General features: G+C 44.0%; 1 protein-coding gene across 1 annotated transcript; it reads left to right on the top strand.

Annotated features, from left to right (window-relative positions):
- Positions 1 to 252: 252 nt before the first annotated feature.
- ATOH1 (atonal bHLH transcription factor 1) lies at positions 253 to 1,420 on the top strand. The gene has a single exon (XM_025386601.1). It carries the CDS (start codon positions 283 to 285, stop codon positions 1,345 to 1,347), a length of 1,065 nt encoding a protein of 354 aa, XP_025242386.1. The 5' UTR covers positions 253 to 282; the 3' UTR covers positions 1,348 to 1,420.
- Positions 1,421 to 14,361: the final 12,941 nt, after the last annotated feature.

Below are 14,361 nucleotides of genomic sequence, written 5' to 3'. Positions count from 1 at the left end.
CCATTGGCTGAGAAGACACGCGACCGGCGCGAGGAGGGGGTTGGGAGAGGAGCGGGGGGAGACTGAGTGGCGCGTGCCGCTTTTTAAAGGGGCGCAGCGCCTTCAGCAACCGGAGAAGCTTCGTTGCACGCGACCTGGTGTGTGATCTCCGAGTGGGTGGGGGAGGGTCGAGGAGGGAAAAAAATAAGACGTTGCAGAAGAGACCCGGAAAGGACCTTTTTTTGGTTGAGCTGGTGTGCCAGTGCTGCCTCCGATCCTGAGCCTCCGAGCCTTTGCAGTGCAATGTCCCGCCTGCTGCATGCAGAAGAGTGGGCTCAAGTGAAGGAGTTGGGAGACCACCATCGCCAGCCCCAGCCGCATCATCTCCCGCAACCGCCGCCGCCGCCACAGCCACCTGCAACTTTGCAGGCGAGAGAGCATCCCGTCTACCCGCCTGAGCTGTCCCTCCTGGACAGCACCGACCCACGCGCCTGGCTGGCTCCCACTTTGCAGGGCATCTGCACGGCACGCGCCGCCCAGTATTTGCTACATTCCCCGGAGCTGGGTGCCTCGGAGGCCGCGGCGCCCCGGGACGAGGCGGACGGCCGGGGGGAGCTGGTAAGGAGGAGCAGCGGCGGTGCCAGCAGCAGCAAGAGCCCCGGGCCGGTGAAAGTGAGGGAACAGCTGTGCAAGCTGAAAGGCGGGGTGGTGGTAGACGACCTGGGCTGCAGCCGCCAACGGGCCCCTTCCAGCAAACAGGTGAATGGGGTGCAGAAGCAGAGACGGCTAGCAGCCAACGCCAGGGAGCGGCGCAGGATGCATGGGCTGAACCACGCCTTCGACCAGCTGCGCAATGTTATCCCGTCGTTCAACAACGACAAGAAGCTGTCCAAATATGAGACCCTGCAGATGGCCCAAATCTACATCAATGCCTTGTCCGAGCTGCTACAAACGCCCAGCGGAGGGGAACAGCCACCGCCGCCTCCAGTCTCCTGCAAAAGCGACCACCACCACCTTCGCACCGCCGCCTCCTATGAAGGGGGCGCGGGCAACGCGACCGCAGCTGGGGCTCAGCAGGCTTCCGGAGGGAGTCAGCGGCCGACCCCGCCCGGGAATTGTCGAACTCGCTTCTCAGCCCCGGCCTCTGCGGGAGGGTACTCGGTGCAGCTGGACGCTCTGCACTTCTCGACTTTCGAGGACAGCGCCCTGACAGCGATGATGGCGCAAAAGAATTTGTCTCCTTCGCTCCCCGGGAGCATCTTGCAGCCAGTGCAGGAAGAAAACAGCAAAACTTCCCCTAGGTCCCACAGAAGCGACGGGGAATTTTCCCCCCATTCCCATTACAGTGACTCGGATGAGGCAAGTTAGGAAGGTGACAGAAGCCTGAAAACTGAGACAGAAACAAAACTGCCCTTTCCCAGTGCGCGGGAAGCCCCGCGGTTAAAGATTCCCGCACCCTTTAATTTTTGCTCTGCGACGGTCGTTGTTTAGCAACGACTTGGCTTCAGATGGCAGCTACATTTGATGGTTTGCAAATGCCGCGGCTGTTCCAAACTTCCTAGGGTCCATACTGTTTGAGGAAAACTTTGTTAAAGTCGTGTCCTTTCCGCCCACCTTCTGCTCCCCCTGTAGATAGATACAGTATAATTGTATGTACCCATATATGGCATCATTATTCTAGTTCCCTGCTGCCAATACGCTGCTGAAACATCGCATCTTCTCTGTCACTGGTTGGGGTTTAATTTATTTTGTGCCCTGGGCATCCATCCTTGTGTGTTGCGCACTCAAGTGTGGGAGATTTAGTCTTCCGAAGTTGTTTTCCAAAATGCACAATGAAACGCAAAATTAGTGCTTCCAAAGTGGATAACTTTTGACTATGGAATTCTTAGAAAACAGGGAACTTTAAGGTTTATATATTGTATAAACATACCCAGTATGTGCATCCGATCGCGAGTGGCGTCTTTTAGGAAACTTGGCGCACGCACTTTATCAGCCGCTGCTGCGGTGGTGGCTCCAGGAGAAACTCAACTGCCAATTGCAGACCAGTTTTTTTTTGTTGTTTTTTTTTGTTTTTAACACAGCCACTTATAACTCTTAAGCTCTTTGCAAATGTTTGTTTAAAAAATGAAAAAATTTTTAAAAATCTAGTAGTGTCAAAAGCATTTGGTCAATTTTATTTTGCCTTGTTAATATTAGAAGACTTATTTATTATTGTTTGCTAAACATTTCTACTTATCTTGATTCGTTTTTTACGTTTGCTATTCGAGATCATTTTATTTTAATTTAGCAAAGCCAACTGCCATTGTTTAATGTATTTTCTTTTGCAAATGATTAAAATAAACGTGAAAAGAAACTTTTTTGTCACTTATTCCATGAGTATAACTACTGAAAACAATTTTTAAATGAATGACTTTGAAGAATTGAGCTAAGTCTTCTATTAAATGCCATTTATGCGATCTTACAGTTTTGAAGAAAAATGTTGTAAACTTGGTGCCTTCAGGTAGTATTAAAACCCCTTCAAAGAAAAGAACTCAGATCAATAATTAAATTGTGAGATAAAACTTTTTCCAAATTAGCAGCACAGTTTTGCCTCTTTCATGGCCAGGATCTTCCCAGTCTTCTTCACTCCTTGCCCCAACAACTGCAAGGAGCCTCAACTCCTGCAAGGGGTCGGGAGGCCATGAGTTTTAGGTTTGCTAGAACCCAGCCTGGAGTAGTTAACTCTACCAGGGTTAGCTATGTCCACTCATAAAACCTACTCAAGCTGAAAATTTTTCATGTAGGTCAAGCGCAGCGCGCTGCCTCTCTGCCTCTGTCTCTCTCTTTCTTCTGGGAGAGGAAGACCTGAAGAGAGAAAGATGATAACAGAAAAAAACTTGAGGGGAAAAAAGGAACTGGATTCATTGATTCAAAAATTAGAAGTGTGTAGTTGCCCCGGGAATTTGTTGACCTCCACTCACTTTTTTCTTTTCACACAATTCTGCTTCTTCCAATGTAGAAGCTAATGTCTGCCTTTATTTTGTCTTTCTGAATTAGCTTCTATGTAGAAAATATTCAACTACATTTTTGAGTCAATTGTAGAAACTAAACGGTTCTGTCACTCTCACCTCAGGTGTCCTCACTACGGAAACACCTATTCTGGGTCTCAGGATCATAGGTTTTGGAAAAGCTAATAGTCGTGTGTGTGTGTGTGTGTGTGTGTGTGTGTGTGTGTGTGTGCGCGTGTGGGTGGAGAGAGAGAGAGACGGAGAGAGAAGAAAGTGGAATTAAAAAAATAAATTTGGCAAACATGAGAGTAGGACTATTTACTAAACTAAATATTCGGGAACATTCCACTGGATAAACATCGTTGAATTTGAGACGTTGATTTTAAGCCAAGTCTTTTATCTTTTGTGGCCTCACTGGGATAACAAATTGCGGGGAAATGAAGCACCAAAAAGAGCAAGGGAAGGTTACTATAATCACTCCTGCATCCTCTTCTCCTCCTAGCACCTTGAAAAGAGGAGAACGCCAAAAAGAAAAAGGAAAGCGCCACAAACTGGGTTTGCAGAAAGAGTAATGCGCGAGGGAGCGTAGGTTCTGGTCTCCAGTAAGAAACTGCGGAACTAGCTTTTTACTGACCACCTGGGTATGCGTGACTTTCAGCGGAAGCCGACCAAGAGATGCAGAGAACCTCCGCCAGCTCTCTGAAAGAAGCGAGCAGGCGGCTCGTGACACTTTCCAGGGCAGAAATAATGTACCTGTCCCTTAGATAACCTTTTGCACCCACCAAGTTTGCCGTGCTCACGATAAACATCAGGAATCTTCGGGCTGCTGAATAAATCAAGCGATTGCTTCTAACACATTTCCATTTCGCTCTCAATAAGCAGACCCAACAGGTATGGACATACAGCACACTTGCGGGATGAGAGCACGCATATTTTTATAGTTATGTGCTTAGTGTGTTCGCATGCATGTGACGAGGACCTAGACTCATTTTACCTGTTGTGAATCTGACTCAGAAAAAGGACAGGATGAAGGAAAACGTGATTTCTTTTTTCCTCAAAGAAAATCTGTGTTTCATTTTTCAAAACGATTTATATTCCTTTTGTGTCAATGAAAGAGGAGAAAGACCTTGTCCAATGTTAATATTTGTCATGAGCTCATAGAAATTGCAAAACAGAAAGGACATCAGAAACATCTTCCTTCACATCTTTTATAAATGAGGAAACTGCTGTCCCTAATTTGCCCCCAAAATCACACAGCTAGAAAGTGTCAATATCCAGAACTGAACTTAGTACTCCTGGCCACTAGGTCAATGTTATCATAATTTTTTCTCTGAGGAAATCAATAGATAAGAACTACAGCTATCTAAATGTTGGCAGGGACGGGTTATACCGCCACAATAAGTGGATGTTCACTTTTAAATATTAGTGGCATTATACAGGAATTGGAGATAACCCCAGCTTCATTTAAGGACATTCTTTACATTTCTTCTCAAGAGAAAAACAACCATAATGGAATATCAGAAATATTACACTGATAGTCTTTATAACAATATAGAATTGGAAATATTATAACAGACTGGTTGAAAAGGGAGGATAAATTTTACTAACCCATTAAGACATGCACAGAAAGTCAAATCACTGTGGTAAATTGAGTACTCAAAGTTCAAATGAGAGCTTTAACCCCTTTTCTCTCCATTCTATTTCTTCCTTTTTTTAATGCTGGCATTTCTTTGAAAGAGATGTACAATCACATTTCCATTTTAAGGTTCTGCTATGGAGTTTGCATAACAAACGTTTGGCAGCTCGCTCTCTTACACTCCATTAACAAGCTGTAACATATAGCTGCAGGTTGCTATAATCTCATTAATATTTTGGAAACTTGAATATTGAGTATTTCTGAGTGCTCATTCCCCATATGCCAGACCACTTCTGCCATGCTGACTGGTTCCTTTCTCTCCATTATTAGCAATTAGCTTCTACCTTCCAAAGTCAGATCCAAGTATCCAAGATACTAGCAAAGGAATCAACTATGTGTGCAAGTTAAGCATGCTTAATATCACCCAAACAAACAAAGAGGCAGCATTTCTTAAAGTAATGAAGATAGATAAATCGGGTTAGTCCTTTGCGACACCGCTGGTGCTTTCTAGAGTTTTATATATTTTAAGCAGCTTGCGTTATATTCTGTCTTTGCCTCCCACTCCACCAGCACTTTTATTTGTTCAGGGTTTTGGCTCGCCACACTTTGGGAAACTTATTTGATTTCACGGAGAGCTGAAGGAAGATCATTTTTGGCAACAGACAAGTTTAAACACGATTTCTATGGGACATTGCTAACTGGGGGTCCAACTTGACCAGAAAAAAAAGGGGGAGGTTAATTTCCTTAATCTTAACCAATGAATGACTAATATTTTCATAAGGCCTTTCTATTGATTTTAGAGTATTTGAACAGACTAAGTAGAGTGCTTGAACCAAGTAAGAGGTCTTTTATCAAAAGATAGCTTGTAATATTTCTCTCCTTTGCTCATTTGAAAATTCAAGAAAAAATAATATCAAATTCGTCTTGCCAGTTTCAAACCCGAATTAGAATCAGAAAGTAAAAGTAGTAGATGCGCTTATCAGTTATAATCTAGACTTGTCAGTTGCAATCTAGAATAACCAGCAAGCGCTGGTGAGCCTTACAGATAACCAATCGTAGTTGAATTGCTTGCAGTTATTTTTGTGAGAAGGGTTAGGAGATGGAGGGAGAAGGATACAATAAAGGCACAAGTTTTTCTCGATGTTGTTGACTCTACATTCACTAACCGCCCTCTCCTCTACGCCAGGCAGAGTCCCAGACGCCGACAACTAAGGTTCCTCCCCTTCTCCTACTAGGCCGCTAAGGAGAAAGGGGAAACTGAGAGGAGAATGGGTTAAATCCTTGGAAGCAGGGGAGAGGCAGGGGAGGAGAGAAGTCGGAGGAATATAAAGAAAAGGACAGGAACCAAGAAGCGTGGGGGTGGTTTGCCGTAATGTGAGTGTTTCTTAATTAGAGAACGGTTGACAATAGAGGGGCTGGCAGAGGCTCCTGGCCGCGGTGCGGAGCGTCTGGAGCGGAGCACGCGCTGTCAGCTGGTGAGCGCACTCTCCTTTCAGGCAGCTCCCCGGGGAGCTGCGCGGCCACATTTAACACCATCATCACCCCTCCCTGGCCTCCTCAACCTCGGCCTCCTCCTCGTCGACAGCCTTCCTCGGCCCCCCACTGGCAGAGCTCACAGTAGCGAGCTTCTCTCGCCGCCTCCCGCACTCGGCCGGGGCCCCTCTCCTCCCCCAGCTGCGCAGCGGGAGCCGCCACTGCCCACTGCACCTCCCAGCAACCAGCCCAGCACGCAAAGAAGCTGCGCAAAGTTAAAGCCAAGCAATGCCAAGGGGAGGGGAAGCTGGAGGCGGCAGAGGAGGCGGCGGGAGAGCTGTGGGGTTGTTCAGGAAAAGTTGGGCTGGGGGCTGAGGCACCTGAAGCAGTGAACCAGGACTAGAAAGGAAGCGCATTCTCCTGCGCAAGCGGAGATTCAAACGCGCTCCCTGAACCCATGCAACCGCCCGGCCCAGCGCCGGTATTTGAAGATCTGCTTCTCTTTTCTACCCAGAGGTGCATTTCTTCACTCACTCTGTTATTCTAAAGACTTTTTTTTTTTTTTTTTTTAATACTGGTAAAATTCTCAGTTTAAACGAGAAGCCGACGTATAGGCATTGTCTTCCACGTGTCAATTCACGGGCGGGTGCCTGACTCTTCTTTCCTTGGCTCCTCAAGAAAAGTTAAGCATTCAATACAAAGACTGTAGGCCTTTCTCTTCTCAGGGTGCCTCTGCCTTTTCAGCTCTGCTTTCTCTGGTCCCAGACAAACAAATTAGGCATTCGCTGCCTAATCTATACGTAGGCCAGGCCCATTCTGCAAGTTCATAAGTTTCCCCAGCCAAACCAGAAGGCTCCTCCTTTGAGCTGAAAAACAAGGTGCTCTTCAATATAAGTATTTTTCACTATTGTTTTCAACAATTCTGATTAGTGAGTTAAGAGACATGATCAGGCAAACGCTGTTTGGATGTCGGGCAGGTTCACCACAGCTGCAGGGCCTAGCTACTGTTAGGTTGATGAAGAAGGTGTGAGCTAGGATTCGAGGTTTTGGGATTTCTCAAGCCAAGAGATGTCATTACTCTTTTGGACCACTGGCCACTTGTTTGTCATTTCTAGATACAGTTCCCCATAATCCCTCCCACCTTCCTGTCGCTACAAACTCTTAAAGATGGGGTGCTGGTAAGGGAGGGGCTAGGATTGGAAAGGATCATTAATGATCTGGGGCAGGGGGGAAGTAGCATTGGAGGGAGGAGTAGGCATCATTCTTTGTACCTTAGGGGCCACAAAACTAGGAGAGATCTGAAATCACTGGGCCACCAGTTGACCAGGAAGATGGGAGGCCAGTTCTTCTTATTTTCAATAACGCATCTGCCTCTGGAAACAAGCTAGCAGAAATGTACAGGATTATTTATTTTCTTTAAGTTTTCTTCCAACCCAAGAGATGTTGATTCAGTCAGTCAAGGAAAAATCCCGGGAATCTGCATACAGGGTTCTCCAGGTGATTCAGATACTAGTAGAGCAGAGGATCCCTGAGACACTAATGTAAGGGAGTTTCTATCAGATACCTTCTTGAGCTTGTCTATGAAAATGGAAACTAGCTAATAATTCCCCCTTACCTCCTTTTACAGTATTTGGTATTTTTTTGTTATGTTTTGCTTCCAGAAAAAGAGAAGCAGGCAAGATAGCTTCTTGGATACCATGACTTGACTTTGTGGCTTTCAGGCTGTTTGGCCTGGGACAATGTGATCCAGGCCTAAGCTGCCTTTGGAGGCATAAGGGCATCAATCCAGGAGGTACAAGACATTCACCCTCTGACTGTCCAACATAAGTGACTCTGTGGGAGAAGCCAAAATGATAATCAGTGAGTGTTTATGAAAAGCATGGAGTAAGAATTTGCTCAGGCCAAACAAACTCTAAAAGAAATAGAAGGATGTGGGAAGATTGTCAGGAAGCCCTTGATTTAAGGTAGGTGGACCAAGTCATATCACTCTGTACTAACTCTAGCCTGAATTTAAAGGGTCATCAAATTTGATGGAAATGTTAGCCACCTATCAACTGACTGAACAAATAGCTGTTCTGTTGTGCTGGTAATGGTAATCAGAGAATACAGAGAAAAACACTTTCATGATGTAGAAAGGCAATGAGCCCAGGAAACAGTGTAACTTTCTTTGGTGACTAATTCTTTTATTTCTTTCAAACTCTTCCTCACTGTCTCATATAATCTACATCCCTCTTCTTTTCATCAATGAATGGGCACTTACTGAACACCAGTCTATATCAGAGGAGTTAACCACCCTAGGAGATGCCAAAGAATAAAATAGAGCTCCTTCCCTTAAAGGACTCAGAACATGGGTGGAGCACAGTGGCCCACGCCTATAATCCCAGCACTTTGCAGGGACAAGGCAGGCGGATCGCTTGAGATCAGGAGTTCAAGACCAGTCTGGACGTGGTGAAACCCCATCTCTACTAAAAATACAAAAAAAAAAAATTAGCCAGGGGTGGTGGTACATGCCTGTAATCCCAGCTACTCGGGAGGCTAAGGAAGGAGAATCACCTGAACTTGAGAGGTGGAGATTGTGGTGAGCTGAGATTGTGCCATTGCATTCCAGCCTGGGCAACAAGAGTGAAACTCTGTCTCAGAAAAAAAAAAGAAAAGAAAAGAAAAGAAAAAAAAAGAAAGAAAAATAAAGAAAAAAAGGACTTAGAACAGTTGAAATATCAGAACAAATGTAGAAAAAAAAGCTTCATCTCCTAGATGAGGGTAGCATTATCGCTACAAATGAACCACAGCATTGTTGCCTTATATTTGCCGTCACATTATTTCACTCACTATTCCAGGTGTATCCTGTGCATAACCTTCTTTGTTACCCTCAAAAATAGTAGAGATTTTGAATTACCTGAAACCATACAACTAATCTTTAAATCAACCACTTTTGACCTCAGAGAATACCTTTATTTGTTTTTTATGAGGTTGCTAGGGTGTAGTCATAATTTCATACCAGAAAAAAAAAATGAGATTCTGAGAGAGATTTGAATATCTTATAGAAGGTAACATAGTCTCAGTGGCTTCATGGTCACAGAAACTCAGGTCTTTTCTCAGCCTAGGGTCAGTGTTTTTTTTCACCACATTTCACCTGCCTTGGGTTCATATTTTGAATCAGCCAGCTTATACTTGTTTCTCCAGTTCTTGTCAAATGTGGAAGTGGTAGAGATCTCTGAACTCTTCTGTTTTACATTTGCTCCAGAGTAAGATAATTCTTTGGAGATGGTTATGGAGCAGGCTCCATTTCCACATGATAGATTTAACAGCCTTACCGGAGAGAGTAATTTTCATTTAGAATGCCAGCTTTGCTCCTCTGATGTGACTGATACTGGACATGATTGCCATTTATTCCATATTGACATTCATTTCCACTTTTATCTAGAAAAATCCATCCGAATGCTAAACACAAAACAGTATGAGGTCAGGAAATGAGGCTAAAGAGTGTTATATGAAAATGTGTCCTGAAGAGTAATGGCCTGAAAGCAGGTATTTCCCCAAATTGTTGCCTCATCTATGCTTGCAAAAATGGCAGGGAAAACAAGACTATAATTCTTACTGAAAGGAGAAGTAAATGTACCTGTTACATTTGTAGCTGTGGATTCATTCAGTGATAATATACATGTTTTATTCACCTGGTCATTGGAGCTGTTGGCTTTTTCCCCTAAAGCCTCCTGACAGGAAATACCACTGTCCTGAGTGGTGCAATGTCTAAAAAATATTTCTCTGTTTTGAAAAATTCTGATATTTACCTGTCACAAGTCAAGTACTCCATTTTATAATGCCTCCAGATTCATTGGTTTAAGGCAATTTCTTTTGTATGACTTGTGACTTAGAAGTATTCAACCCCTCAAAGAGTGAAGTGAGGAGTTGAGACGACTCGAAAAGCAGAATACATTCCTAATCAAAAAAGGAAAGTTCAAAAGCCGCCACAAAGGTCACATGCTAGGATCAAGGGATAAACTTTGTGCTTGCAGTGCTATCTAGATATTTTTCCACAGGTTACTTAGCTCCTATTGCTCCCTCTCCCCACCTGCACACCAGGACAGCTCCTAGGGATTTAGGTCAGAGCACTTTTTACCACAACCTAAACCCAGATTGCTTGTTTGAAGGGGTATGGGGAAGATGAAGTCTCACTCTGACAGCCATGCTGGAGTGCAGTGGCATGATCTCGGCTCACTGCAACCTCCGCCGCCTAGGTTCAAGTGATTCTCCTGCCTCAGCCTCCCAAGTAGCTGGGATTACAGGTGCCCGTCACCATGCCTGGCTAATTTTTGTATTTTTAGTAGATGGGGTTTCACCGTGTTGGCCATGCTGGTCTCAAACTCCTGACCTTATGATCCACCTTGGCCTCCCAAAATGCTAGGATTACAGGCGTGAGCCACCATGCCCTGCCCAGATTGCTTCTTAACATGTCCTGCCTTGTGGTACCAGATGACTCACCTGGCCAAACATTCCTCACTATTTTCGGGCATCTACATGGCTCCTATTTCTAGAAAAGGAGTGTGAAGCTATCATGTAGACCTTTTCTGCTTTCTCTGAAAATGATCTTAAATGTGTTCATTGTAGGCAAGAAGGCTACTTTCCCAACATTTTGTTCAACATCTCTTCTTTTTCCTCCACCTTCTCCATTTTGCTACAGAGAGGTGTAGATTTACCCAGACCAAGGGTATTGGCTTTGGTTTAATGTTTTCTCATAGGTGCTGCACCCTACATTAGCCAGTTGGCCCAAGTACTAGAGAGATGGGGACAGGCATGGTTATTCAGTCAAAGACTATATTAATGAGGGAGCCTGAGCCTTCTCCGGGCTTGTGGAAGGAGAGGAGTAATTTGGTATGGTCCATTTGGGAGACCCTCCGGAGCACTTTTCCAGGTACCTGGCATTTTATATGAAGGTCCTTCTTGGGGGAGCCTCCTCATCCTCACACTGCTGAGAAATAAAGAAAATAATTCATCTTGTGGGCTGAGAAATAAAGAAAATAATTCATCTTGTGGGCTAAGGGTTGTCCTCAAAACTCTTTCACCTCTGAGATCACCTCCTTCTCGGTTGCTCCCCAACACTTCAAGGTCTGGTGAAGCTTTTTTTTCCTCCTGGAACCCCACACAAAGTTCTCTCACATCCCACAGGAATTTCAGATTTGTTTTTAAGCACCAGCCCCTTGAAGGCAGGAGTCCATGTCTAATTTGAGTTTGCCACTAGCCCAGTGACAGGCAGATAATGCCCATGGAAGAGATAGGTGAGATTCAAGGTCACTTAGGCCTGTGTGTGTTCTGCCTGGCCCCAGAATTCCTTGTCTTTCTTTCTCTTTAGATCAGACGCTTTAAACTGATTACAGCCAACATTGGGACTTCTTTCTGTCCTAAAAACTATAAAGTCTTTCTAACAGGTTTTCCCTTCCCTTCTTTAACTTTTTGCCTAATCTCTGAAACCCCTAGACAGAATGAAATACTCCGTCCACTGCACTCCACGGGTCCTTCTAACAACTGACACTTTTCTAAAAGCACATTTCCAGAGTCAGGGCAAAGTCTTATCCACCGTTGCATCAGGGTTATCAGAAACCTCAGTATGCCTTTCCAGGATTTAGTTGGACAGGCTGATGCCCTCAGGTCAGTCTTGGGAAGTTACTTTCTTCTCTGGCCCTGTGCTGCCTTACAGTGCACTGCCTGCAGTGCCGTGGCTGAATGTGACTCAAGGGGTTACCCTGCAAGATCCCCAGAAGGCAGAAGCACAATTCTAGCCTCTCTTCCCCTTGCACTTTCTCACTACCTGTGTCGCCTGGCTGCATTTTCTAACACATTATTCCTTCTAGCACCATCTTCCCTTTCGTGAGTTCCCACATGCTTTTCATTCATTCTTTTCTAGAAGTTTCCACTTTCCTATCATTTCCCCCCAGTCCTTCTGACATCTCTTGGTCCAATTGCCACCTTTTCTTCCCCCATTCCCTTGACCTTTATTTCCCAGGACTGGCCCTCCTTAGGCAGTGGTTTTATTTCATATATTTGTTCCTTTACCAACACCCTAACCTCACTGGTCCCCATTCTTTGGGTCTGTCCTTCTGGTTTGCCTCTAGCATGCAAGTCAAGACAAGACCTGAGCAGCCACTTCACTGCATGGTGAGCAAGGCAACAGCACTTTTTGTTAGCAGCCCAGGCAGGCGCTGGTACAAATTAATGCCTTGTACTTTTGAAAACTCTGCAGTGCTTCCTGTAGGAGCAGTGCAGGCATCAGTTCTTCATCTTGGACAGGGAACACAGCAGAGGCAGGGAGGTGCAGGTGGGCATCAGAGAGCTAGGGAAACCGGATCTCCTGTTAGTGTGAACTGAAGGTTTTTTTCTCCCTTATTCTTTCTTCCCTCCCCTCTCTCTCCTGACAGAGACACCCAGCAGTGTTTTGGTGGCTGTGCTGTCGACTTTCGCCTCCTAATCTCGGTTAATCAACTCGAGATCATTGATGCAGGTCAGCATCAGCCCATCTGTTTGATCAAGAGTCAGAGATCTCTATTTCTTTGCGGTCAGAATTCCTCCCTGGGGCAGGCACCCTGCTATAGTAACCTTCATTTAATACCCCCGTTATCATTAGCATCAGAGCTCATCGACACGCCTTTCCACAGAGTATCCCTGCTCCAGCCTAGAGGACTCCAGTGTCTTCAAGGAATACCTTATTGGAGTTCACCTTGACTGCAATCTGAAGGAAGTGCTACTGCTTTCAGCAACAAATAACCACTAAGCAATAAACATTTCAAGATCATTCCTCTCTAAAAACAATATTCAGTTTTTTTCTGTTTCTTTCCATCATGTACCCTTTTCAGTTTATCTTCATCTACAGGATAAACAAAATTCTCTCAAAGAGGCTGTCTCTTATCAGTGGGAATAATTTTTGTCTAACATGCTTTAAACTGGTTTGCAGGATACTTACAAAGAACAATAGGGGAAATGAAATAAACCATTCAGAACTGTGCCCTGAAGTTTAGTGAGGTAATTGATCCTTCCACTGGATCCTCCTGAATTTTTCAACAGTAAACTAATTCATCTTCAACTGTAGATTTTGCCATTATTATATGTTTCACAAACAGCAGATGCTTTAAATAATTTCAACATTTACCCCATAAGTTAAATGAATAAGACATCTGGTTAAAATAATAACACTTCTAGAAATAAGAGAAAGAAAGATGAAAGAGAGAGACAGAGTAAGAGAGAGAGAGATTGCTAGTGCAAAACTTGCACGAGGGATTTGCACCTGTACAACTTGAGGTTACTTAATGTCTCCTGAAATCTAGAAGTACTTCCAGGACAGCTGGCAAATAGGGGGTTAATCATTACAGAAAATGATGGATCATATCTTTTCAGTTTGGTTTATACTGAAGGGCAGTAAAGATTTATGCTTCAGGAGGATAAAACTGTTATTTTCAGAGTGTGGTTGTCTCCTTTGAACATTTATTTTCTGAGGTAATGTAGATATAACTAGTCTATGTTGTAGAACATTCCTAGTGCTCCCTGAAAGAACTCTCTGGTACTTTAATCATCTGGATATATTAGGCTATATGAAAATGTCTTGGGTTTCTGAAATGTTCTAACACCTAAGGCTTATAAGAATATTGAGCTATAGTAACATTTGAAAAACAGAAGATTCCTTAGACATTTTATTAAATTAGGTAATACTGTTTGTCTATATTAGTTTCCATTTTCTTGCAGGATTTGTCAAAAAGATAGTTTCATCCTCCTTCAACCTAAAAGTAATATTTTTAATTACTGCTAACCACATTTTAATTTAGAAAAATTTATGAGTTGGCCTTTTTTCCCTAATAGACCGTATGCTTAATTCTTTCTTATATTGGTGGAAAATTACTTCATGGATGTAGATAAGATAGGTATATCTTATTACTATATATCTCTCTGGTATTGTATTTTCCAGTTCCAGGAAGGCAAGATTGAAAGAGCTTTCTGTCACCAGCTAGTTATTAACAAAAACAGTATTCATTGCCTTTCTGGTCTTAGGCAGCATCTGAAGCTCCCTGCAGTTCGATCCTGTGATTATTAACTCACTTCCCACCAGTATCTTATACAGGCCCATTATCTACTGTCAATATTTTTATAGCCTGTGAGGAGAAGTCCTGCTACTTCCTGTTAGAAGGGAGGTAACAGGGTTTTCTCTCTCTTTTTTTAAGTAGATAAATATGTACTCAACAAATATGTTTGATGAGGAGGTAAGAAGGGAGGGAAAAGGGAGCCAAGCATCTGCTGTCTCAC

Source organism: Theropithecus gelada, chromosome 5, assembly GCF_003255815.1.
Source record: "Theropithecus gelada isolate Dixy chromosome 5, Tgel_1.0, whole genome shotgun sequence".
Lineage (NCBI taxonomy): Eukaryota > Metazoa > Chordata > Mammalia > Primates > Cercopithecidae > Theropithecus > Theropithecus gelada.
The sequence above is the reverse complement of the archived record's forward strand: the minus strand, read 5'-3'. Positions and strand labels throughout refer to the sequence as shown.